This window comes from Lichenostomus cassidix, chromosome 5, assembly GCF_008360975.1.
Source record: "Lichenostomus cassidix isolate B80296 chromosome 5, HeHo_3.0, whole genome shotgun sequence".
NCBI classification, from domain to species: Eukaryota; Metazoa; Chordata; class Aves; order Passeriformes; family Meliphagidae; genus Lichenostomus; species Lichenostomus cassidix.
Window position 1 is genome coordinate 50,426,547 of NC_139486.1, and position 23,925 is coordinate 50,450,471.

Here is a 23,925-nt window from a genome sequence, read left to right on the forward strand (position 1 = left end):
GTGACATTCAGTGAGGTCACAGGTGATGATTTAATGGGTGAATGAATGATCTCAGGTAAAAGGGACCCTACAGGGTACCAGATAGGCTCAGGTACAGTGATTTGTACAAATTCATCCGTGAGTACAAGACAGCTACTGTAATAGTAATTACTGTATGCTAACTAATAATTGAACACAGTCCCCAAAATTTGTTCTGATTTAGGAAAGAGTGTTTCTTAAGTGTAACAGCTTTAGAAAAGCCACAGAAATATTTCTCCCAAATTCACTGTGTGCTTCAGTTATTGTTAGTTATTGGAGGATACCATTAATTAGTTGAGTTGGATTGGATGACCTGGTTTGCTGGGAAAGACAGACTTATTAGAAAGGTCAGTAATTTATACTACTACAAAAATTCTTTTGTTCAGCCCAGGAATGACCTAGTTTTGCCTTTTCTTTTATATCTCTATGAAACTCAAAGATGCAGAAAGTAGGGCAGGAGAAACTGATGAGATATTTGCCCAAATAATGTGGTCAGTTGCTGTTAGGTTATTAACTAAGTTCTTATTCAAGGAACCAGGTTTAAAGCTAAAATAGGGTTGAGTGAGAGAGCCTGGGCACAAGCATAATAATCTGTTAAGAACAGATATTCCTGCAAAAGGGGTGACTTACAGTTTGCATTACTTTTCATCTGATATTATTATTGCTTTGCAGATATCTTAAACTGATTGCTTTGTGATGCTGAATGAATTCATTGTAGTCTGGTATTGAGATTGGTTGTAGACTGTGGAAGTGATAGCAAAGGATGAAAAAAATATTTTTCTATAGTTATAGCAAACCAAACCACTGCGTGTTCTTCCACTGCATATTTTGAAGTGAAAACCTCTTTGTTTTCTATGTCTCTTGTCAAAAATACGAAGCTTTGGTATGTCAGTGCAGTCTATTCAAATGGAAAGAACCATTTAGATATTTTTTTTCCTTTAGAGCCTCATCTTTTTCCAGCGCTGTAGCTGTTCCCCCTGGCAAGTTCCAGCTACGTTCGAAATACTCAAATAAGATGGTCTGATAAGGTTGCCTTGTCTCTTAGGTTTTTACTTATTTATAGGAGGAAATGTTTAAATGGTATTTAGAAGAAATAATTACACAGGGAGTGCAAAATATATTTCTTACTGGTGTTTCTTCCCTCCCTCCAACCTGTTTTCGTGCTATGGGTCAGGACTTAACAGCTCTCAAGAGTGTCTGGCTGAATAGTGGCAGGCTTCTAAATCTCAAATCAAGTGCTCTTCAAAGCACCTTACTTCACTTGAGATAAAAACTTGAGGCAGGTTTTTTTCTATCTGGCCTATTCATCAAGTATAATCTACTGAATTGTTGACATTTCTAAACACTAAAGGGATTTTAAAGATCTTATTGCTCTAAAGAGACTTACTTGTAGTACAGAATAAAGAAGTGAAATGAAAAAAATACTGACACATGAAAAGTACAAAACTAAATAACTGCTAGAAACAGCTGAAAGCAAATAGCTGTAATTTGACATATAGTTTCTTTACAAAACAGATTTTTGATGTAGGAATCTGCTCAGATGTTCAACCCTCCCCCTAACTTTCAGATAAATAGTAGTGTTTATTTTAATCAAAATTAGTCACAGGAGTCTTGCATTTAATGTGATAGCAGTTTCTGTCATTCATATTTAATATATTTGTGTTCATTTACACTGATACCTACTGTCTGAAACAGAATTGTTTAAAAAGAAATTAGTTTGACCTGTCTTTTAACCTTTCCCCTTCTCATTCTGTTTAAAGTTCCTTTAAAGCATGGGTTTCCCAAAGGGTGGGCAGAATGACCACTTGATCACCAATGCAGTTTTTTCTTGTTTCGATAAGTAATATCAGTCATTTAATAAAAATATGCCACAAGTTTTCATACCCAAACAGGTTGAGCCAATATTACAGATATTAAATTACACTTCAGGGATTTCTGAAGTCTAAAGATTATTTGGAAGTAACACTACAAAAGGCTTTGTTAGCTGGAGTTTTGAACTGTAGCCCTGAGTCACAGTGGATTAGTGCTGGAGAGATATTAGAATATGAATTATGTAATGTCTACATCCTTACCTGGGAGTTACAGGAACTGAACATACTTCCTATATCAGTGTCAGTTTTAGGGTGAGGAGACAATGATATCAGAAATACCTTTTTTTTTTTTTCTTGTTCTGGCCTGCTTTTTGCCTTAGCATGAAGTGTCTCACAGTGGCATTTGCCACTGCAGAGCTGAAGCTTCTAGTTTGTGAAAAGCTGCAAAAATAAACTGGTCGACTGTTTTGCAGCCCTAGCTTGTAAATGTGCAGAATTTTGTAAACCGGCGATGTATTTGTCTATCTAAATGATACTTGCTTTTAAAACAGAGGTTAGGAGCAGTGGTTTGCACTTACCTAACCCTTTTTCATTTCTCTCACACTGTTTTAAAGTGATTGAATAATTTGTGTTTCTCCACACATAGTAATCCTGCAAAGCACTCAGAAAATACCTGTAGCAAAGAAGAGCTTGTCCATGCATGAAAAGCAAAATTTAAAAAAAAGGATAAGAAGCTTCAGAAAATTAGTCTGCTTCAAAAAGCTATTAAATTGTTCCTATCCCTGAAGCTTTACAAATGTGATAATTGTTGTGTTCTGGTCGTGTGATATGTTTCTGCACCAAGCTGAGGCACTTCCCTGTTGCTGAAGCCCTCATGTCTGGAGGAGGGACTGGTGGGCTGTGGAACAAGGCTAATGAATCTTCCCTGTGGGCAGCACGTGCTCCAGGTCTGGACACCCAGAAATGCTTCAAAGATATGCTGGGCTGCCTAGCAGTGGAAATTTTCTAATTCTAGTTGACCTAAAAAAGTAAATAAATAGCATAGAACCTCTCCCTGTATAAAACAACAATATCCCCTCCCAGCTAACGTTTACTTTTTGAGCTGGCAAACCAGTCATTGAAATGCACTTGTAATGGAGACCTGCCAGTGTGAGTTACCTGTCTTGGTGCAGAACCTTTCTGTGAAGTGTTGAAACCTATCTGGACAATTTCATCAAGAGTCAGAATATATTTTTATCAGTTAATGGGTGCAGTTGCACCCCCTCAGTAATGGCTTTTAAATGGGGGTATTAATGAGTTTTCTGAAATGTGACAGAAACTTAAGACAGAAGCCTGGTAAATTACAGTGAACTTTAACAGACAGTTTTGGATGCAAACTCAAATATTTGTTTAGATTTTAAATTTAGCTGAAATTTTAGAGTGTGGCAGTAACACTGTAATCCTGGAACAGATGCTCCTGCTCTGAGTGCTGTTTCGCCCTCCTCCTCACTTACACAGCTTTTGTTTGTACACACAGTGCCTTGAACACTTCTCAAGGTTCTCAGTAGAGAGACTCAAGTTGCTGTAGAGCATCGTGGGCATCACCAGCAACTCTGGAACATTTCCAGTGAGCCATCTGTGGTTGGATACGAAATCTGTACTCTGTGGCATGTTGCAATGTCATTCAAAGCAGGAGTAGACACAGTGGAGGCACTGATTCAGTGAGAAGCTTCATGGATTTGTAGGACTGAATTCCTCCCCTTGACCTTTTAGACTCCAAGTTAAGAATTTGGTTTTAAGCACTCAGGTTTCCTGAATAATCAGCAGATATGGACAAGCACTCGCAAGGACAATTCACCTCCTCCTAAGTCTATAATGTAGGTTAGACTGAATGGCTGACTTGTAGACAGCTGCAATTAGGTTGAATGAATCCGTCAGGGAAGAGAATGTGACATTAGCATCAGCATCCACCCAGACTGTCCTGAGAGCCCTAGAATTACTCAGACTTGCATCACGGGGCTCACACTCCTCTTACGTAAGCTCAGGGAGGAGAAATTCTGCAAAAAGAGCAGATCCACTGGAGAAATGTCCTTGCTTTGGACATAGATGATAACATCAGACTCATGAACTACTGCTTGAATTTAGAACAGTATTTCCCTTCAGGATTTAGGCAATATATTCCAATCTCAACTATAACATGCCTAAATTAATCTATCTCTTCCTGGCCTCCATCTTTCCCTTTCTTCACTCCATCTTTTCTTCAGCCCTTTGTCACGTGATTTTTTCCCTATGGCTGTTCCCTTTCACGCACATTTCTAAGCATTACTTTTTCACTTAAAAGGAAACAAAAATACCTTTGGCATTAAAACAGTATTTGTATATCATGGCATTCTTCCTTCTGCCTTGATTTTTTTTTACTTCTTCCTTTTTTCCCATTTTGTGTATTCAGACTATAAACTCTTCAGGACAGAGACAGTCTTTCAATTTGTGCCTGATAAGAGCTCTATCAGTATTACAGCAGTATGCTATGTAAGTATTTAGTCCAGTTCTGCTTGAAAGGTTACCGTGGGTTCCCCTGAGTTTTGGATCAGACAAGCAGTTGGACACCTGCAGTCCTTGGGCAGCCCGTAACCATTACTGATGGCTCCAACCCTCTTTATAAGGGGGAGCTTCTTCATTATCCAGAAACTACAGCTAGGACTTAAGGGGGTCTGTTCCTTGGACGTGTGATGAAGGACACCCCATGGTGCCTGCCAAACACTGGGCATTTTCAGGAGTCAGACATGGCAAATCTTCCTGATATTTTTATCTTTCACTTGAGTCCCTTCACATGTAACAAATCGTTTTTAACACATTGGAGTTTTTCTTTGGAAGGAGTTTGTTTTGACAATTGAGTGTACTTTCCTTTCCTGTCACTGAAAAGTAATGACTGGAGTTGCACATACAGAAATGTACCCATCTCTACTCAGTCTGGAACTGGAACTTCTTCAGCCACCCAAAATACCCTAGGGATGCCTTTTACACAAACATGTACAGAACTGAATTGTATTGGTACAAATATCTCTGAACAACAGCCAGTGTTATAAAACTAAGCTTGAAATTCAGACTCAGGGATCCAGATTTCTGGTCAGAAAACAGAAACAGTACCATGTGGCACATCCAAACAAATCAGCACAGTTTGAATTTAATTCTCCTGGATATTATCATATGCCTTCTGTAAAGCAGATACACTGGAAAGCTGCAGTGTTCTGAAATGTAAAATGGATTTTTACAAAAGCTGTCATAAAAGGATGTAGGTTTATTAATGGTTCGTAATTTTACCACATGTCCTTTAAGGTGCTGTTTAAATAATCTCTTTGTACTATTGGAAACCCACAATAAAACATCACTGTTCTGTAAATGAGGTGAAAGTGAGAATTGCCCTGGTTTTATTTTACATTCTCTAAGTGGTGGAAAGTAAGAGTTTTAGTATTGTGTTCAAATATTCTCAGTATTATTATCTATCCTTTAGCAGACAGATGGATATATAGGTAGAAGTTTATTTGTCATCTATTCTTACTGGAAGCCCTCTGAACCTGATGTTAACAATAGTTAACATCATGATGGCTTCAGTTGTGCTTCAACTTAAAAAAAAAAAGTAGGGTGTGCATCTGGTAGGTGTGATTATTTTCACACGGGTTGATTTAGTTGTATTTTTTTTTAAAGTCAATCACAGTTACCTGAAAAGTAGAAAATTTTAGAATGCTCTTTTTAGAAGTCAAGTCTTTTGTTCTTTATGACCAGTTTAGAAAATGTATCCATCGCTGTGATCTAAAAATAGTAATGTAGTGTCTGTGAATACAGCAGAACAAGAAGAGAGTTCATGTCCATTATACAGAGAAATAGTTACCAACTGTTTTATCTCCTGAATTTGTTAAAATACTGAGCAAATTGTAATGTGAACAGGAATGTAAGAGATTCATAGTAAATGGTTTAAGAATAATTTGTGTAAGACTGAAATGCAGCTATGGGATAATAATTTGGCTCCATCCTCTCCATAAGAGAAATATTGTCAATGCTGAGACACTGTCATTATTTGTGAACCAGATTTCACAACAGCCATATGATTTCTGCTTGGCACAGGTCTAGGCCAGTTGGAATGACTTTTCTATTCCTTGCTGAGAGAGCTAACAATGTCTTCAGTGGCAAAGGGCTTATTGTTTAGTTATTGACAAGAGAACTTATATTAACTCAGAAGTTTTAGGTTTTGTGGCATTAATAAAAATGTCATGTATTTTCACAGCGATATTTTGGTATGTGAGTAGTTACAAAGTTATGTCAATATAAGTGATGCATCATTCCAGTAGACTACATATCATATAAAAGAGAATTTATTTCATCATGTTACATGTATCTGGTGCCCTTCAGCTGGTGAGCTTGACCAGAGATGAAGCCAAAACTTGTTGTAACCTCCATGTCAAATATTTCAGAAAAACCTTTGGAAGAAATTTAGTTTCATACCAGCACATCTTTGTGCTTCTATGAAGCCCAAAGGTAGAAATCACTACTAGTAATTACAGGTGAGGTAATAATAAAAAGACATAAGAGGGAAAACATAACACAAGTGGTGCACTGCAGACATCATAAAGAGGAGAGGAAACACTAACAGGAACTCAGCCTTTCTGCTGCAGTCTGTTCCCATTCTGTCTTGTGTGGGCTTTATGGAATGGGGAGAGTTCTGCTTCAAAGGGAAGTAAGTAGGATGAAAACTCCCCAACTAAGAGTCTGCATCTTTCATTTTCCCAGCATTCCTAAAATTCTTCTCCCCACCCCCCTCTTCCCCCTAAACCAAATCCCTTCGGCTTTGGTGACTTCAGTCTTCATGGAGTTGTAGCAAATGGAAGTAGAAGGGATCTAGAGAGGTCATTAACCCATCTCCCTGCCCCAAGGCAGGGCTGCAGCCATGGTAGACTAATAAGCTTTTTTTTTTTTTTTTTTTGGTCAAAGATCCAAATAAATGAATTGTAAAGATTTTTGGGAAGTTTGGGTTCAGTTGTTAAAGCTTTGTGTAACTCTTCACAGAGTCACAAGGTTGACTTCAGTGGAATTACTTTAATATGAATCAAATTAAGAACAAACTATCACCTCATTTTTAATGAGATTCAGTGATTTTGCATCACTCATATTACTATGTATATTTTTGCTACAGTATTACACTTATAATAGGTATGAAAATAGAATAATTATTTTGGAGTAATATACATTACTTGCAGTTTTGATTTTTTCCAATACATGTGTATCTGCTTATCGCATTGTTGCTAAAAAATTTTGTATTCTTTATTGCTTAAAGCATTTTACAGAATATGTGATTTTAGTAGCCTTCAATTAATTTTATGAAATTATGCTGTGTCTTGAGTGCTGTGTCTTCCACCTCAATTATCTCTGTATAAAAACAGTTTGTACAGAAACACATTTCCTCAAATCTGACAAGTAATTTTTGAACTGTTTGTTTCTCATCCTGAGTGAGTGTAGTCCTGGATTTCACTAGTTGCCTCCACAGTGCAGTGGCAGTAGATTCCTCAGAAGAATGTGTAGCTGATGTGTGTAGTTGTGCAGTAATCAGTTCTTTAACGTTATCTCTGGTAGCTGTCTCCTTTTTTAACCTGTCACTGGGCTACTTAAGTTCAGTCATAGGTTTTTACTGTATTTTCAATTCCTTTCATAGTCAGTTTAAGCATGTGTGCTGTTTCTATGCATTTTGTAACTGAAGTATATACATCAGGAGAGGCTTTTAGGAAAACTGCTGGTCAGTCCTCTTAGTACTGAAGAGAAAAAAGGCTTGACATTGGTAAACCTGGGGAGTTTATAAAGCACTTGGTAGTATTTTTGTATAGTAGAATTTTAGAAAATAAATTGCCCCCCAACCAAACGGAGCAGCCCACTGGAAGTTCCTGAAATAGCCATGATGTGGATCTTTACATCCCAGTCTTACATGGCAGACCAGTGTCAGATACAAACCATCAGTCTGTATTTGGTCCTCAGTGCTGGGACTGGGCTCACTGAGTGCTCTGTGTCCCTTCTGAGCTCTCCTCTTACATAATCTCATCTTCCACTTCTGCCCTTTTTTTTTTTCCCTGTTGAGAACAAATAAAGTAATTAGAAGTTTTCTTCAGGCAGAGGGAGGAGCAGACACAAAGTATGTAATAAGTTTTGTCTAAACTGTTTTCCTTTCGTAATGCATGCCCTAAAGCTGTGTGCTTAGCTGGGTTCAGTGTAATTGTCCCTGCCCTGCAAAGCCTTCCGGACTGCCCAAAACAGCACCACAACTCACATCGTGCCCCTTCCCCAGCTATGCCGTGTCCACAGTATCCTTCTTCCAGAGCCAGTTATTTCTTCAGCCAGTGAAAGAAAACTAGAGTCTGATTCTGAAGATGCTGAGTTTAAGCCTTCCTGACAGCCTCTGTGGGTGAAAATACTGTGTGGTCATGTAATTAAACACACTGTAATAGTGCAGATACACGATTAACTTTGTACAAAGGAAGTTTACTCCAGCATTCCCTCGTTTTTTGCTGATAAACTTTACCTTTCTTTAATATATGCTCTAAGAAATTATCCCAAGGAGGGTGATTATAGGATCCTGTTTTCACTTGCATGTTTACTTTTGCCACATGATTACGGTTTTGCCTTAAAATACTGTTGCCCTGCCAGCTTGCTCTTGGCTACAGGAAGTTTTGTGTTTCTGCAATATTTAAGTGAAAATGTTAAATTATTTAAGATAATTTCATGTTGAGCATTTATGCCAGGGATGGGGGTTTGCTGTCCTGTGAAAACCCACCTGTTTGGCACACTCAATACATTCAGCTTGACTCTACTCCAGGCATTTACCTGCTTTTTGGACCAGGTGAGCCCCTGCCTGTGCCCACACTCTGTGCTGGAGCACCAGGGCAGAGGACAGGGGCAGGGAGCAGGAATGGGAAGCAGTGCCAGCAGGGGAGAAGGAGGACAGGTCAAGAATAGGTGAGAAGAGAAAGAGGAAAACAAAATAGGGGATGAGGAAGACAAGAGGTTGAGGCAAGGAAGGCTAGCCTGGTGCTGAGTTTGAACATAGGTTTTAGAAACAGGAGCAGGAAATGGAAACAGAGGCAAGAGAAATACAGGACTTTCAGGGGCAAGAATGAAGAGCTTGGAAGCAGAAAGCTGACTGGAGACTGCAGATAACCAGAGAAGAGACATTTTTGTCATGAAAACTAGTTGTAGAATGACAGGCCTGGACAAGAAGGATTGGAAATGCCAATGTGAGCAAAATCATCCTGATTCTTACCAGACTGATCAGAGGAAGAGAGATTGAAAGGGATGGAGGTCAGAGCTTCAGAAATAGAGAAGTCTGTCCACCATCTTATCCTTAACTGAGACTTTAAATGTGTTTGTTTCTCTGTGGTCAGCAAGTATCTGAAAATATCTGTTTTTATTGGGGTGCTGGTATTCCAAAAGGATCACAGCCTATTCATGCCATCACATACTGCCTTAGTTCAAGTGACCATAATGTCCCTATTGGTGCCAAAAATAAAGGCCTGTTTCTTAACCTATAGATGTCATAATGCCATGCAATGAATTTCCAGTTTGTTTGGGGCTTAAAATTTAGAATATTTTTAATGGGGTTAAAATATTTACTAGGAAGATTTTTTTCAGCCCTATATATGTTTTTAAGGTCCACACAGGAAATTTAAGGGATGATATTTTGAAATACCTGTGCAGGCTTTGCTCACAGGTAGCATGTGTGTGTCCAATGATTCAGATCTTAATGGCAGGGTAATACTCAGTTGTTTTCAAAGGACTCTAGTGGGGTGTGTTGTTCAGAATACATCTGCTCTGAAGATGAATGTGGTTTATGCAGTGAAATGAGCTTCCTGGAGAACCAGCAATTTGCTAAAGTGTTTGAAAGTTGGGATTGTAGAGAGAGCAGGGATTGCAGGAGGAATGGTCTCGTAATTAATACATGGAAGGATATCATGGAAGGTATGATGTGTCTTTGCCAATACCACTGAACATGTGTGTGATCATGTTGCTTCAACACAACATTTTTGTTTCCATACTCTTATTTTGTCTCTTCCTTTCTGAGTGCCTGACTTGGGGTTCTTGAAGAACTACTAAGCACTCACAGCTGCAAATGAAGTTAGCATTTGAACATGTAAAATGCTAAACATTCTGAAAAAGCAAGTCCTAACTGCCTCAGATTGTGTTTCTGAAATTTCTTTTGCTATGTGTTTTATGTGGCTCAATTCCCTGTCTCTAAAATGGAGGTAACTTTGCTGCCTTCTCTCACAAGAATATTAGGAAAATAACACAGTTGCTATTTGTGAAGCGTTCAAGTGCTATATACTGACATGTGCTATTGAAAAGCCATTCTGTCTTCAGAACAAGGTTTGAATAGTGTACAATAAATATGTCAGAAAAGTTCAGAGTAAACAGTGACAAGAAAATAAAATACTGAATAGCCAGTCACTAAATGAATAGCCAGTCACTAAATGAGCAGTGTGCATCCTCTTCACTGAAGAAGATGGAGGAAGAAGAGCATATGCCTCTATAATGGAATACTGTATCATAACAAATGCATCTGCAAAAACCTAATGCAGTTCCAACATCCAATCTGAGGATCTTTAGTTTTTCCTATCTAAGTTTTTGCAAATTTGTAAACATTCTTCTATTTTCTGTTTAGAATATGTATTAGCAAATGAACACAGTGTTGACCAAATAACTGTGTAAATATAAAAGTGTTTTTTCTTTTCTGGCCACACTTTTAAATCCAGGCCAGTGTGGCAGGGTTTGCAGTTGTTCTCTGTCTCTGATATTTAATCAGTCCCTGTGTAAGATGAGTTTGCTGAGTCTTGGTTCTGTTTGCTCTTCATCACCTTGCTCGGAATGCATTTGGCAGGCTTGGCAAAAGGGTCAGTAATTGCAGGAGGAAGGCAGTGTTACTACATGTTCCCTAGAGGAAGCTGCCTCTCCTGCTCCTGGTGAGAGCACAGAGATGCCAACAGGGAGTGGGAGAAGCTTGGATTAGTTCACTTATCTCTCTACCTCCCACACTCCACTTCCCCTGCACCCTCCACGGTACTGTACACTCTTTTAGAAAGAAAATGTGATTGAAAGATCTGCCAAGCGCTCCCCTGTACATCCCAGCTTCTCCTTCTCCTTTGCTTTTCAGTGTTTACAGCCCCTCTCATGGAATCCAGGTTGTACATTGGCTCTTCCCAGAAAATTTTGCTCAGCAGCCAAAGGAGATAGGCTTGTGCCCTGTTTGTATTGTGTTGAGGCAGAAATGAGGCATCATGGGCTGCAGTCCACAGCTACAGCCAGGCTGAACCTTCTCAGGAGTGAGGGGAGGACTGTGAGTGAAGGGTTCTCTACCACAGCCCTGGTTTAAAACAGTGAAATGTCATTGCTGCAGAGTTACTGTGTGGTATTTACAGGGAATGGGGTTGATATGTGAGTTGTGCTTCACAGGCAAAATGCAATTAATAAATACACACCTTTCTCCTGTTTCAACACTGGGGTATGGAATCTCAGCCTGGACACAGGCTTTCCTACTCCTCATGTATTGCTTGATGCATTTCCTTCCCCTGGAGAAAACAACAACACAGTTCTTCTCCCAGTGCTGCCCACAGCCAGGAGTGGCCAGTGGTGGGAAACCCTTGGGATCATCTCCCAGGTTATGCCCAGTTGCACACTCTCAGAGCCAGCAAGGAGCTGAGCAGTCAGCTCATTCTAAATACAAAGATTTCTTTTGCTTTTTTTATTGAATTCTTATGACACAGAAGTTCCAAAAATATTGAGTGAAAGGAAGCTGTGTTTACCTGTTGTGATAAAAGCAAAAATGTAGCAAAAGCTGAGAATAAGGATAGTCCACACAGCCTCCTAATACAGTTTTGCAGCCACTACTGTTCTGTTCCCTTCAGAAGCATATGCATTTTAAAAGAACCACCCAGTTTAGCCTTTGCCTACTAAATCTTTCAAGAAATAAGCTCCTTCCATGATACCAGTTTCATAAATTATTGCACTGTACAGAAGATGCTCAACTGTCTCATCTGACCAGCTTTCAGTGCCTCACTGTGTCCAAAAGCAAGCCAGTAACTAAGCAAGTAAAGCCTCAGTTTTACATTAATTTTCACCTTACTTTGCAATAGCTAAATGGTAATGTCATGTCTTTTATATATCTCCAGTGTAAGAGACCCTGAGAGGGAGGGTAGAAATATTTCTGCCATAGCTGAAAAATAAGGTTTATTGTGCAAGGACCACGTGCTTGTGGGCAGCCATGTAACCTGTGTCTGTGTTTCCCCATCTGTAAACTGGATTTAATGTTCCTTCAACTCACTGGGGAGAGCAAGCTTTGATTAACATATATGATTGCCTTATACGAATTGAACTACTGTCACTGCTTGGTTTTGTTAGCCACTATCAGTAGAGTATGAAGAGGAAACATCTAGCAGAATAATGTGCAACCAGGGTGAGCCCTCTCCATCTTTTGACCATCACATAATTTATTTTCAGAGTCTGTCACAACGTGTGCATGTTTGAAATAAAACTACATTTACATCATAATGCTATAGAAATCAAATTATTTGATGTAGAGGTTGACATACAGGCAAAACACTTGTTTTTAAAGGAAAAATGCTTATAGATATAATTAAATGCCTTGTACAAATTTGTATTTTGTTTAGAAAATTTTCATAAGGAAAAAATCTATTCAAATTCACAGAATCCAATATATTGAAAACATACAAAACTGTTTCCAGGTCAGCCTAGAAAAGTGTCTGGGAAGTGCTTTATTTGTGTGAATAAACACTGATCAGTCAAGGAAAAGACCGCATTTTGAAACGCGCTATGGAAAATGAATTCTACTGTATTTATTTTTTTTTCTCCGTGTTTTTCTCTCTCCCTTCCTTCCCTCCCTCCCTCTCCCCGTCTCTCTCTCCCTCTCCCTCCTGAAAATCTCCTGCCACAGCGGCTGCATTTGCCTCCAGACTTGTCAGACACAGTGAGCCGCGCGAGCAAACAGGATCTGGCAGGATCCGCCAAACTGCTGAGCTCAGGATGTGGTGCGATGGCCATCGGCAAGAAGCACCTGGACTTCTAGTGATTTCTACTTAGCAGCTTCACTCAGATTTATATGACACTCTAATTATGAGTGTTAATGACTTATATAAATATTTTTCTTAATGATTTGACCCAGCAGTCTTTAAAAATACATGTTGTCATATGATGCCTTCCTTTTTTTTTTTTCTTTTTTTTTTTATGTTCTGGTTTCTTTGTACTAATTTTGGTCTTGTTTGGATTTTGCTTTTCGTTAAAGCTTCTGTTATGTTGGGTCCTGCCATTGTTCTGCTCCAGTGGAAACAGAGAGTATTTTGTTCCTTTCCTTAAAATACAAAAATTGTGATTACCCTTTCATTTCTATTTTTTTTTACATTAAAAATAAAAAGATATTTTTCCCAAAAGAATTTTTATATACTTTCATATAATATTTTCTATGAATAATGAGTTGGATGGTTTATTAAATAAAATAAAATAAAGGAATGGAACTAAGCAATTTATTGTCATGTGTTATTCAAAAAGCAACCTACACAGTTTTAAAAACATTCATTTCTAGAATTGAAACACCATTCTTAAATTTCAGGAAATCTCTATATCAGTTTATTAAATATGTAATGATAAATTTAGACTATATAAGGTAGTTTTTATTCTAATATGCCAGTAATTAAGAATGGAGAGGTTTAAATCAGAATATATTATAGATAATTACTTTGCCTTATGGCTTACTACATGCATTAAAATGCACTTGAATGGAATTTACTAACCAGAGAGGAAAGAATTGATTTCCTTATGTAGTTCAAAACAGTAATCCTAAACAATTGAAGTCAGCACTATGAAATTATGTCAACAGACATAATTCAAGATTGAAATTCAAACCGACAGCTACATTAATGCTGGGAAACCAGAAGAGTGCATTTGAGCTGGGGGAAGAATATCACAGCAAGCTGGTCTAAAGCAGGGCAGAATATACAAGTAATTCAGGCTTTTGTACCCTCAGATATACAATCTGTGAACTTCTAACTGCTTTGTATGTATCCCTGTGTCTCTCTCATCAAACAAAGGAACAGTAAAGCAAAGCTGACCTGGGAATTAAAGTGGTTTGCATTCTTTCTTCTGAGGCTGACTTCCATTTTGAAAGGTAATATCTTCTTCTCTGCAGAACTTCCAAGCCACCCAGCTGTAAGATTGCATTACAGTTTCAAAATTTAGTCTTTATAATAGTGTATTACATGGCTGGAGTGAAATTGAGTCTTCAAAGAACGTGTTAATAGGATGCAATAATGGTAACATATTTTGATGGGTTTGGAACCAAGACTTGGTGAAGTGGTTTGCTTTTTTTTTCTGCAATCCAGGTTCTACTTTATTTTTTTCTTGACAACGCTGTGTAAAACAAAGACATAGCTTTTAAAACTGTCTAACTAATATGATGAATGTCAATCACTTAAAAAACTCCACTGTAGCATAAACACATACTGTATACAGCTTTTATTCTGAATTAGAATAATTGAATCAATGACAGTGATTTGCCAGGATGTCAAATCTATCCATCATATCCTGTCACTACCAGTTTATTTTTTGTGATCAAAATCAAAAAGACTACTATTTTGTCATCAGCTATTTCATTAGTAGTAACAATCAGGTTTTCTCTTCTATATTTTTTAGATATGCCTGTTATATTTTTTATTTCTAAAGACACAAATCCTTTTTAAATCTTTTCAAAATAAAGTTTCAGAACTGAACTGTCAGTTTAGTGAAGAAAAAAGACATCTACTTTCCTATGCCAACATATTTAAAATATTATCATTGATGTCTCAAACATTTTTTCTCTTTTTGTATTATGTGTAACACTGAATGGAAGTTCTCATTAGATACATAATTGTGCCTTTTGAAAGCACGAAATAATTTAAATACTTAGGATAAAGTGATTTTTAACAAAGGTGAAGTTTTACATAGTATGTCTTTTTAATGTAAATAACACAAAACACAGTATTTCTTTGTGGAATATAAAGTCACAAGACATATAAATTGCTGCCAACATATTCAAGTAGGTCATTGACTTAACATACGGGGAGAAAATATCATAAAAGTCACAGTCCATTTCTAGTTAAGATATTACCTGAAAATCCTTAGTGAGCAGCATGTGTGTCTATATGTGTGCCCTGTGCATCTGTAAGGCTTCACTTCCAAAAACTTCAGGAGCTTCATATTAAAGCTGACAAATCTTTTGAGTAATAAAAAGAACTCCTTCTGCAAATCCGCGTTAGTTGGGGTTTTTTTGTTTCTGAGTCACTAAACATGCTTTGTGAAATAAGTGTTAGAGAATGCAGATGTACAGTGTTGTTTACCTAAGGCAAAGACATGGAGCAAAATTTCTCTTCTTTCCTTCCAAAGTCTCCTATCAGTTACAACAACATGTGACAGTGACTTGGCTAAATCCAGCAAGCTGATAGGTGAGACAGAGCTTTGGATGTGCTACCTGAGAGCACAGATGTAGATAGAGGGTGGACAGAGATAGATATAGGGTAGATGTAGGGTAGATAGAGTGTAGGTAGAGTGTGGACAGAGTGTGGATAGAGTGTAGATTTCAATTGTTGCATCAACAGCAATTTTGACTTGGGAAGCCAGAGAAATGTTTAGCTGGTGATTTTCTGTGCCTTTTCCCCATAACCACTCTGTGCCTGTTAAGCTCCTGTGTACGAAGCATCCTTCTCTCTTCCTTTGACTTGGAGACAAATATTTAACTAAGGGGAGCAGCTCGGGTAATCGAAGAATGGGCACAGCCTCTTCTGACAGGCTGTGGCAATGTGCTACCAGCTCCTTTTGGCATCTCCAGGGGCCCCTTGCTGGCTTGGACGGAAAGTCTGTGCCATCCTCACTTGTGCTCAGAGGGCTCCTTTCCACCGAGATTGCAGTATGAGGCATTTTTGTTTATTGCGATTTTTAAGCAGAACTTCCTACTTTTTAGCAGGCTACAAACTGAAACCACCAAACTCAGCAGGGAAATAATAGATTCATCCCAGTGAAGACGTTCCCAATTCAGCACAAGAACCTGATCTTTACAGAATTGTGACACACAGTCAAGAAAGCAGTAATGAAATTTAAAACGTTGTGCCTTTAATATGTCAAATAAGAATTCTTTATATAATTTCTGTTGTGTTGAGGTTTTCAAAATACAAGTATTTGGAACATGAGAAGAATATTATCATAGATAAGTCTTTTTCTCTGTTTGTAAAGACATTTCAAAAGCAATTTCCAGGGTGCAGCTGTATTCAATTTTCTGTTACACTAGCTACAAGCATCTGGAAATGGGCATTCAGCGACTCCAGATTTGATACCTGTGGTAGTACACAACTGGTTTAATATTTAAATTTAATATTAAGTAGTGATGTTCTTCCAAACACAGCTGTTGGAAAAGTGTGGAAGCCTAACTTACAAAAATCTTTTACCATGCCAATATTGGAAGGTGAGCTGCTAATCAAGTTTTCCTGAAGCCACAAGGTTGTAACACAGCCTAATAAAAATGTGGATATACTACGAGTACTAAACTCACACACACTGTCTCACATATATTAGACAAGTATTTTCCCAGGATCCTATATTAGAAATTTAGTAGACTGTTTTCTTTTGCCTGTGCTGGAGAAACATCATAGCTACAGAGCACAACTGAAAATAGGAAAGAAAATGCCTTTATGCCTTTAAGAGATGGTGAAAGCAAGTTGTATCCCTCATGCCATCTCTTGGGGTTTTTGTTTTCTCTTGTGAGCTACCTGAGTGCCAGGCCTGCCTACATTTCTTTTTTTAATCACACTGAGAACATGGTGGTGCTTATTTAATAATAAATGTACCTGCATAGAAAAAAAGAATGAAAGTAAATCCTCTTCACCTTAGGGGAAAAAAGGCATCTCAAATCGAGGGGAGAAAAAAAAAAAAAATCCACTGCTATTTTTTTTCAGGTTCTAGTTAATACAAGCAAATATTAGTCTCCTTTTTTTTCCCTCCCCAAAAAAATGAGATCTGCTGAAAACTTGTCTGCTTATTTAAACTCCGCCTTTAAACAATTTTGAAAGTTACCAAGAACATCAAACTAATTCACAGACCTCCTGCTCATATCAAAACAGACACATCTTTTATGTTTTCAACATTTTATTGCATGTGGATTTTCTGGACCTGTAGAACTTCTGAATCTGAAAAGTCTTCCAGAGAATTCAGTGATAGGTTAAACCAGGGGCAACCTGATAGGGTAAGGTCCAGAGGATCTTTTACAATTAAGCAGATCTAGAGAATTTTTAACTCCATAATAACCTCCATATGTATTTTAAAAATGTATTTTAATGTCTTCTGTCATTGAAGATAAATCTAAAATCCAAAATATAGCAAGAATTTTTTTTTTAAGTCTTTATGCTGGCAGAGTTTGAGTCTGAATGTTCATGCCCTCAGAATGTTCTCAGCACTTACAGTGTCAGAGGTATTCTCTTGAAAGTCTTGAAAGGGGTGAATTTTGATGCACTCTCGGATACATCTTTTGAAGTTAGGTTAGAGCAGATGCACTAAAGAAAGCTCTTGCTGGAATTTCGTGGGGCTGGACTTAGAGAGGAACAGAAAGGATGAATGGGTTGGATTTAGATATGAAATCAAGCAGTTTTCTGTGCCTATATTTTGAGAAAGGTTATTGTGTGGAGAAAGAGCTGTAAGCCTGTTTCAAACATATTGCCTGAGTGAAACTTTTCAGCAGTTCTTAGAATGAATTTTATTTATATTAGCAAAGTATATCACAGCTTCTACTCATAGACCAGGACTGCTTGTGCAGGGCATCGTTCTTGACCTGGGATTTGCCTGCCTACAAAGCAAATTTGGCTTCCTGAGCTGTTTTAAATCAGTAGGACAGGGATCATTCTAGCAGGACTTGACACCAGTTCTAGCTCCACTGTCTCCAGCTCTCAACCACAACTGGAAACTGCAGCTTCAGCACTTCATTCCTGACCAGGGAAGTTTTAGTCCATCCATTTACCTTCTGGGCACATTCAGCATCTCTATGGATCCAGCAGATGAGCTGGTCACACACAAAGGTGCCTCTGCTATCCATCATGTGTCATGAAACTCCTGCCACCAGCATGGCCTCACACTTGGAAAAGGTAGGATAATCACAGAATCCCAGGACGGATCAGGCTGCAAGGGACCACAGGGAGTCATCTGGTCCAGCCTCCCTGCTCAAGCAGGGCCATCCCAGAGCACACAGCACAGGATTGTGTCCAGATGGTTCTGGAATGTCTACAGTGAGGGAGAATCCACAGCCTCTCTGGGCAGCCTGCTCCAGTGCTTCATCACCTGCACAGGAAGGAAGTTCTTCCCCTCTCAGAACATCTCTTCTCAAGACTGAACTGGCCCAGCTCCCTCAGTCCATCCTCATAAGAGAAATGCTCCAGTCTCTTCAGCATCTTTGCTGCTCTCCACTGGACCCACTCCAGGAGCTCCATGTCTCTCCTGTGCTGAGGAGCCCAGAGCTGGACACAGCACTAACAAACAGATCTCAGTCAAGACTAGATAGGGAGTGACAGAGAGAGGAAAGTACTTGGAAGAATTCTCCACCATGATGAAATTTCCATTTATGGTCCTTCCCAGACTATGTCCAGGGTAGTTCAGCAATTTTTGAAAATTGATTGAGTGAAGAGTTTGACAGCACAGTCATGGAAACAGTGGAGTTAGTAAGTCCATCTGTGTGCGAGATCATGTGGAAGTCTTCCCAGGAGCCACCTCAAACCAGGAGGTTCATTCCAGCTCTCCAAGGTTCATGGCTGAGGAGCTTCAAACATTATCGATGCACAGGCTTCAGGCAGGCATGTAGAACTTGTCCCAACAAAACAGAAGGAAAGAGGATGGAAGCACAAGCAGAGTGGAGGGAGCCACAGTTACTTCAGGGGATTATTTTGCAGTCCTGGACTGTATAAATCTCAATGAAGTTTTAAATATATCCTTGCCCAAACAGGTATAAACCAACAGCAGTTCACGCAGAGCAGTTGAATAATAACTCAGAAAATCATCAGAACCAATAAAAACTTAATTTAAATAAGAATCCAAGAATTTGAATAGGTACTTTGCAAAGTAACAGGCTTGACTTAAATTCAGAGAAATCAAAGTGGACAACTTGCTTCTTTAAAAGTAGAAAAAATTATAAAATTTAAATGACGGGATTTTTACTTAATCCAGTCTGACAGGGGGAGTTTTAAAAATAAATAAACCCTCCCCTGCAGTATTTGAAACACAAAGCTGCAGAATACAAACTGAATGGGAATCAAACTTTGCCAAGTGAAATCTAAAGGGTGAAACATAAATGAGAGAAATATTAATTTTCTTCACTCATTATAAGTTAATATATTTATGTGAACATGTTTATCTGCTGCATGCAGTTCCATGTAAATCAGAGTCCTTCTGTTGCCCTAGATGTAATTTCTATGGAATAACTGTTCATAAACTTCTCAAAATCCATTGGCAAAGGCCTGACCTGAAGGAGGTTATCTGTGAATCTACAAACTTCTCTGGTGCAGCTGGAAAAGCTCGTATGTCCCAGGAGAGGAAGAGCTGCAATTTGCAACCCTCACCAATTTTAGCTGCCAGAGTGTACGTGAGGTCTGTCAGGTGCCTGGAGGCAATTGCAACCTCTGCTGGAGGATTCCATGCAACTTACAGCTCCAGTCAGGCACCTGAAGGGAACAAGGGTCCTCCTGGGTCACTCACAAAACCTCTGCTCACCATCTGACCCACCTGCAATTCGAGGAGGTGAGGCTCCAGCGCCTGAGAAACCACAGAGCTCTGGCAGCCCAGCAAAAAGAATATCATGGTCCTTTGTGGGGGAAAAGCAGCTCCAGCACACAGCCCACCAGCATCAGACACACCTTTCCAAAATCGTGATACTCTCACCAGGGATGTAATCAGGAAGGGGAAAGGGAACAGCACAGAAGGCCCTGAAATCCTTGGTGTGTTAAAATACAGTCATCAGAGGTTCAGAGCAAAACCTGAAGGAAAGCAGTTTTCTTGGGGGTTTTTCTCCAAGGGGCCACCTTCCAGAGAAACAACAGGGGTTCTGGCAGCTGGAGGTTTCATGGAAATCTACAACACATCAGCACTACGTATTACCAGACTGATCAAATGGTTTCATTTCTTTGAGGTTCCGTTTCTGCAAACCCTATGAAAACACCTTCATCTTCCACATGAGTGCTTTTGCAAACTATGTTAGGATAGTGAGCTATCCGGGGTAAGCTACCCTCACTGTCTGCTGATACACTGGGGTTTTCTTTCTTCACAGCTAAGAGAATGTTGGGGGAGGAATTAATTCATGTTCTAAAGCAAGAGCTTGCCAACCTGGCTCCTGTCCAAACTGTACTATCTTTACTACTATGCATTTCATGCAGGTTCCTCCAACCTCTGTATTTATTTTCTCAAAGAAATACTATACAGTAACGTATGCGAGAGGCTTCCCTTGCATCATTCTCCAGCATTAATCCAAAATTAGCTATATTCCATGCTTTGTTTTCCACCCAAAGAGGAGGAGCACGTCTTCTGGCTCAACCACTCTGGGTAGTGCAGGGCTTCAGGGGTTCCTGCACTCTTCATCCAGAGAAACACTCCCACACTGCCTTCTCTACGCGGCAAGACATGGAAAAACTCCCTCTCTGAACAAGACCAAACAGTCACAGACTCGCCTCTCCCACCCGTAATTCACATGCCTGTTTCTAGTTGGGGAGGGGGTTGTTTTGGGTGCTTGTAGGTGCCAATCACACTTCTGATTAGAAACAGGAGCTCATTAAGCAAGCAGGTGTCTTGTCAAAGAAGAATTATCTTAAAAGAGGATCCTACACCATTCCCAGAGCAGAGGAACCTTATCAGCTGCATGTGGCACAATGCTCAACTGCTAAAGCTGAGGACAAGAGCAAATGGAAGTGAACTGAAGGGGGAAATAAATTAAAAGAACCATACATTTTTGTGGTTTGTAGTGCTATTTATACCATGGAAAATTAGAACAAATTTAAACCTTAGCATGACTCTAAACTGCACGTATTATCCAGAGAAAAGGAGATAATGTATTTTAGTCAGTAATACCAGAAAAATCAATTAAAAAAAAAAAAAGAAGCCAGACACCTTTGGCCACTGAAAGTGAATGAAACAGATGAAACAGGACTTCCAGTGGCTGGAAAGCCTGGGGGAGGCAATGTGCTATCAATCCCAGGTCGTTGTCTGCTACTGTAATCTTGCCCCCACAGATAAATCCTACATTAGGCTGCCTAAAGTAACCCAGCCCGTGGAGGCATTTTGCTCACTTTGTCAATAAAAAGCCTAGCTAAAAAGAAGAGGGGAAATCCCCTTTCAGTGCTCCAGCCTGGCCGAGAAAGCAGCTCTCCCTGCCTCCTGCAGCAGGGCACAGGCTGGCTCGTGCTTACCTTTTAAAAACAATTACAGCCGGTCTGTGCTCGGTGCGAGGCTCCAACACGTGTGTCACCCGTGCGTGTCTGCTTCGCCATCAGCATGTATGGCTCATCATCTGTCTGCTCTGAACAATAACTGTTAGGTTAGCAGCCTTTTCACTTGTAAATGTAAATATTGTATCTAGAACACAATATTTGAAACACAAAATACAGTGTTATTAAGACAGCACTCACACATCAATTCTTGTGTGACTATAATTTGTGAAATGCCTTAGGAGGGGCTTATAAATAAAGTATAAGGTGTTATTATGAAATACATTTTAACCAAATGCAGAGAAATGTCTCATTCCTATTGAAATCCATAGCAAAACTCCCACTAATTTCAGTGGTAAAAAGAGGAGACCCTTGGAAATTGCTGTGTTGCACTGAGCAAATACATCACAGCAGATTTCAGTCTTCACGAGTAACACAGCTCTGGAAGAAAAAAGGGGGTGAAAACGGCTATTAGAGGCTGTTCAGAGCACGCTGTATATTTTCTCTCCCCACTCCTGCTGCCGGTTGCGGTGCCTGGTGAGGCAGCACGTCCCCAAGCAGGCACACACCATCCCCAGCCTGCTCCCGGCGGTGCTCCGGGGCTGCTCCGGGGCCTCGCCTGGAGCTCTGGCACCGGGGCTGGGGCGTGGGACCCCCTCTCTTTTGGCCCCAGCCCACCCGGGGAGATGCCCCTCGGCTGGGCAAGGCTGCCCGTGACCCGCGGAGCCCCCGACGAGCGCGGCAGCGGCTCTGGAGGCGAGCGGCGCTCGGGGGACAGAATGCCCCGGCTTCTTCCCGATGTGCAGCCAGCCAGGGACTTCTCCCCGCCGACCTCCTTCCATAGGGCACGATAAAGAGCCAGTGAGCCAGAAATGTCTGCTGTCCGCCGCGGCCAGGCAGCCTGTCACTGAAATGCTCTCCGGTCCATCCGCGCTCGCCCGGCTCTGTCGCACGGCTGCGAGGCGCGGGGCTGCGGCTCCCGGCACAGCCTGCCGGCCACAGAAAGGCTTCCGAGGGGCGACACGGGGCTGGCGCTGCACCACGGAGGCCACCGGCGGCTGGAGCACGGGCGGTGGAGCTGCGAGGCCGGGAAAAGCCAGGGAAGAGCTATGGGGAGCTGCCTCTGCCCGAGCATCGGCACCTGCAGGAACGGCGACCAGCGCACAAGTTGTCGGGGGAGAAGAGGGATGGGAAGCTCTTTTCCGGTCCTGGTTGAGCACAAGTTGGCATTTCGATAACAAGCTACATTAGTAGGTATAAACACGATAATTAGCTGTAGAGGTGCTGGGTTTGTACCTGTAATTAATTGTTCCTGGAATCAATTTAGCTATGTGAGAAGGGACCTGCCTATTGTGGTGTTTAATAAAATCTATCCCCATCTCATAAATACATACTGTACAGGTCTGATAAAAATATATATTAAAAAACATTAAAATTTAGGTTTCTTTTATATTTGTGAACGGATGGCTTCCAAGTAATTAAAACTACTTTATGCTGGAATAACAAATACACTTAAAACAGACCAGTATCAATTAAAAGGAAAACTAAGCTCATTTTTGCTTGCTTTGGGCATTTTAATAACTACCATCTCATGCTTTGAGCGAAGCTGCTCTTTTTCCCTGAAGGATTTGGAGTTTACGTGCATTTAATCTCATCTGCAGCGTTGCAGCTACCTCAGCAGCACAGCCCTGCTCCCCCAAGTCTCCATGAAGTGCTCTCTGCAATGACAAACATGCCAAAAGGAAAACATAACCAGCCTAGATGGTATCTTTGCTTTACAAAGGCTGCTTGTGATGCCTGTGCTTTGACTCAAAACTCCCTGCACATTGGCTTTTTAATCATGAGATCCCTTTTTCAGCACAGCATCGGGAGTAACAACTGCAGCACAATGAGCCAGCTTCATAGATATGGGAATGTTTAGATTTCCCTGCCAGTGACTAAAGGCCTTTAGCTTTCACTAGCCAGTCCCAGCTCGCATTGTTGTTGCCTGTTGATTTGTCTTCTCTCATTATTCCTTGACATGCAGCTCTCCACCCACGCCCACACTAACAACCCTCACACAAAGCGCATTGAGGTATTAACCAGGTTACAAGTTCAATGGAAAATTACACTAAGATTGTGCTGTGTGGCAATATAAAGGGATGGCATTCACTCTCCCAAAGAGCCTGTTAAAAACACAGCTGGGTTGGTTTTTTTTCCCTTCTAAGCATCCTAACGAAAACAATTTTTAGAAGTCAGGGATGTATATCTGTGTGTATGGGTGTCCATACGTACTTTAGGTACAATTACAGCAGACAGGCACAGGCGTGACTGGCACCGTGCAAACTCCCCACTGGAAATTCTGCTGGATTCTGGAGTTCCTTTAGAGCATCCCCAGAAACCCAAGCTAAATAAACAACCTCCTCCTGCTCTCATCTGCAATTAGATACGTGAACCTATCTTCTTTTTGTTAGCCCAAATTACAGGCTGGTGGAAGGGCTGAAAGTCTATAAAAACGTTTCTTAAGGATGCCTCCTTACTGAAAACTGAAAATAAAATCAAAATAAAACTTAATGAGATTAACCTATCACAGTAACAAAATTTGCAACACCACACTA

At 40.2% G+C, this 23,925-nt stretch overlaps 1 protein-coding gene across 1 annotated transcript in view; it reads left to right on the forward strand.

Moving 5' to 3' along the window:
• Positions 1–13,285, forward strand: part of ELP4 (elongator acetyltransferase complex subunit 4) — a 133,180-nt gene extending 119,895 nt beyond the window's left edge. The window contains exon 10 of the mRNA XM_085062997.1: positions 12,790–13,285. Coding sequence (XP_084919123.1) covers positions 12,790–12,921 — 132 coding nt within the window. The 3' untranslated portion in view covers positions 12,922–13,285. The remainder of the gene's footprint in view (positions 1–12,789) is intronic.
• Positions 13,286–23,925: the final 10,640 nt, after the last annotated feature.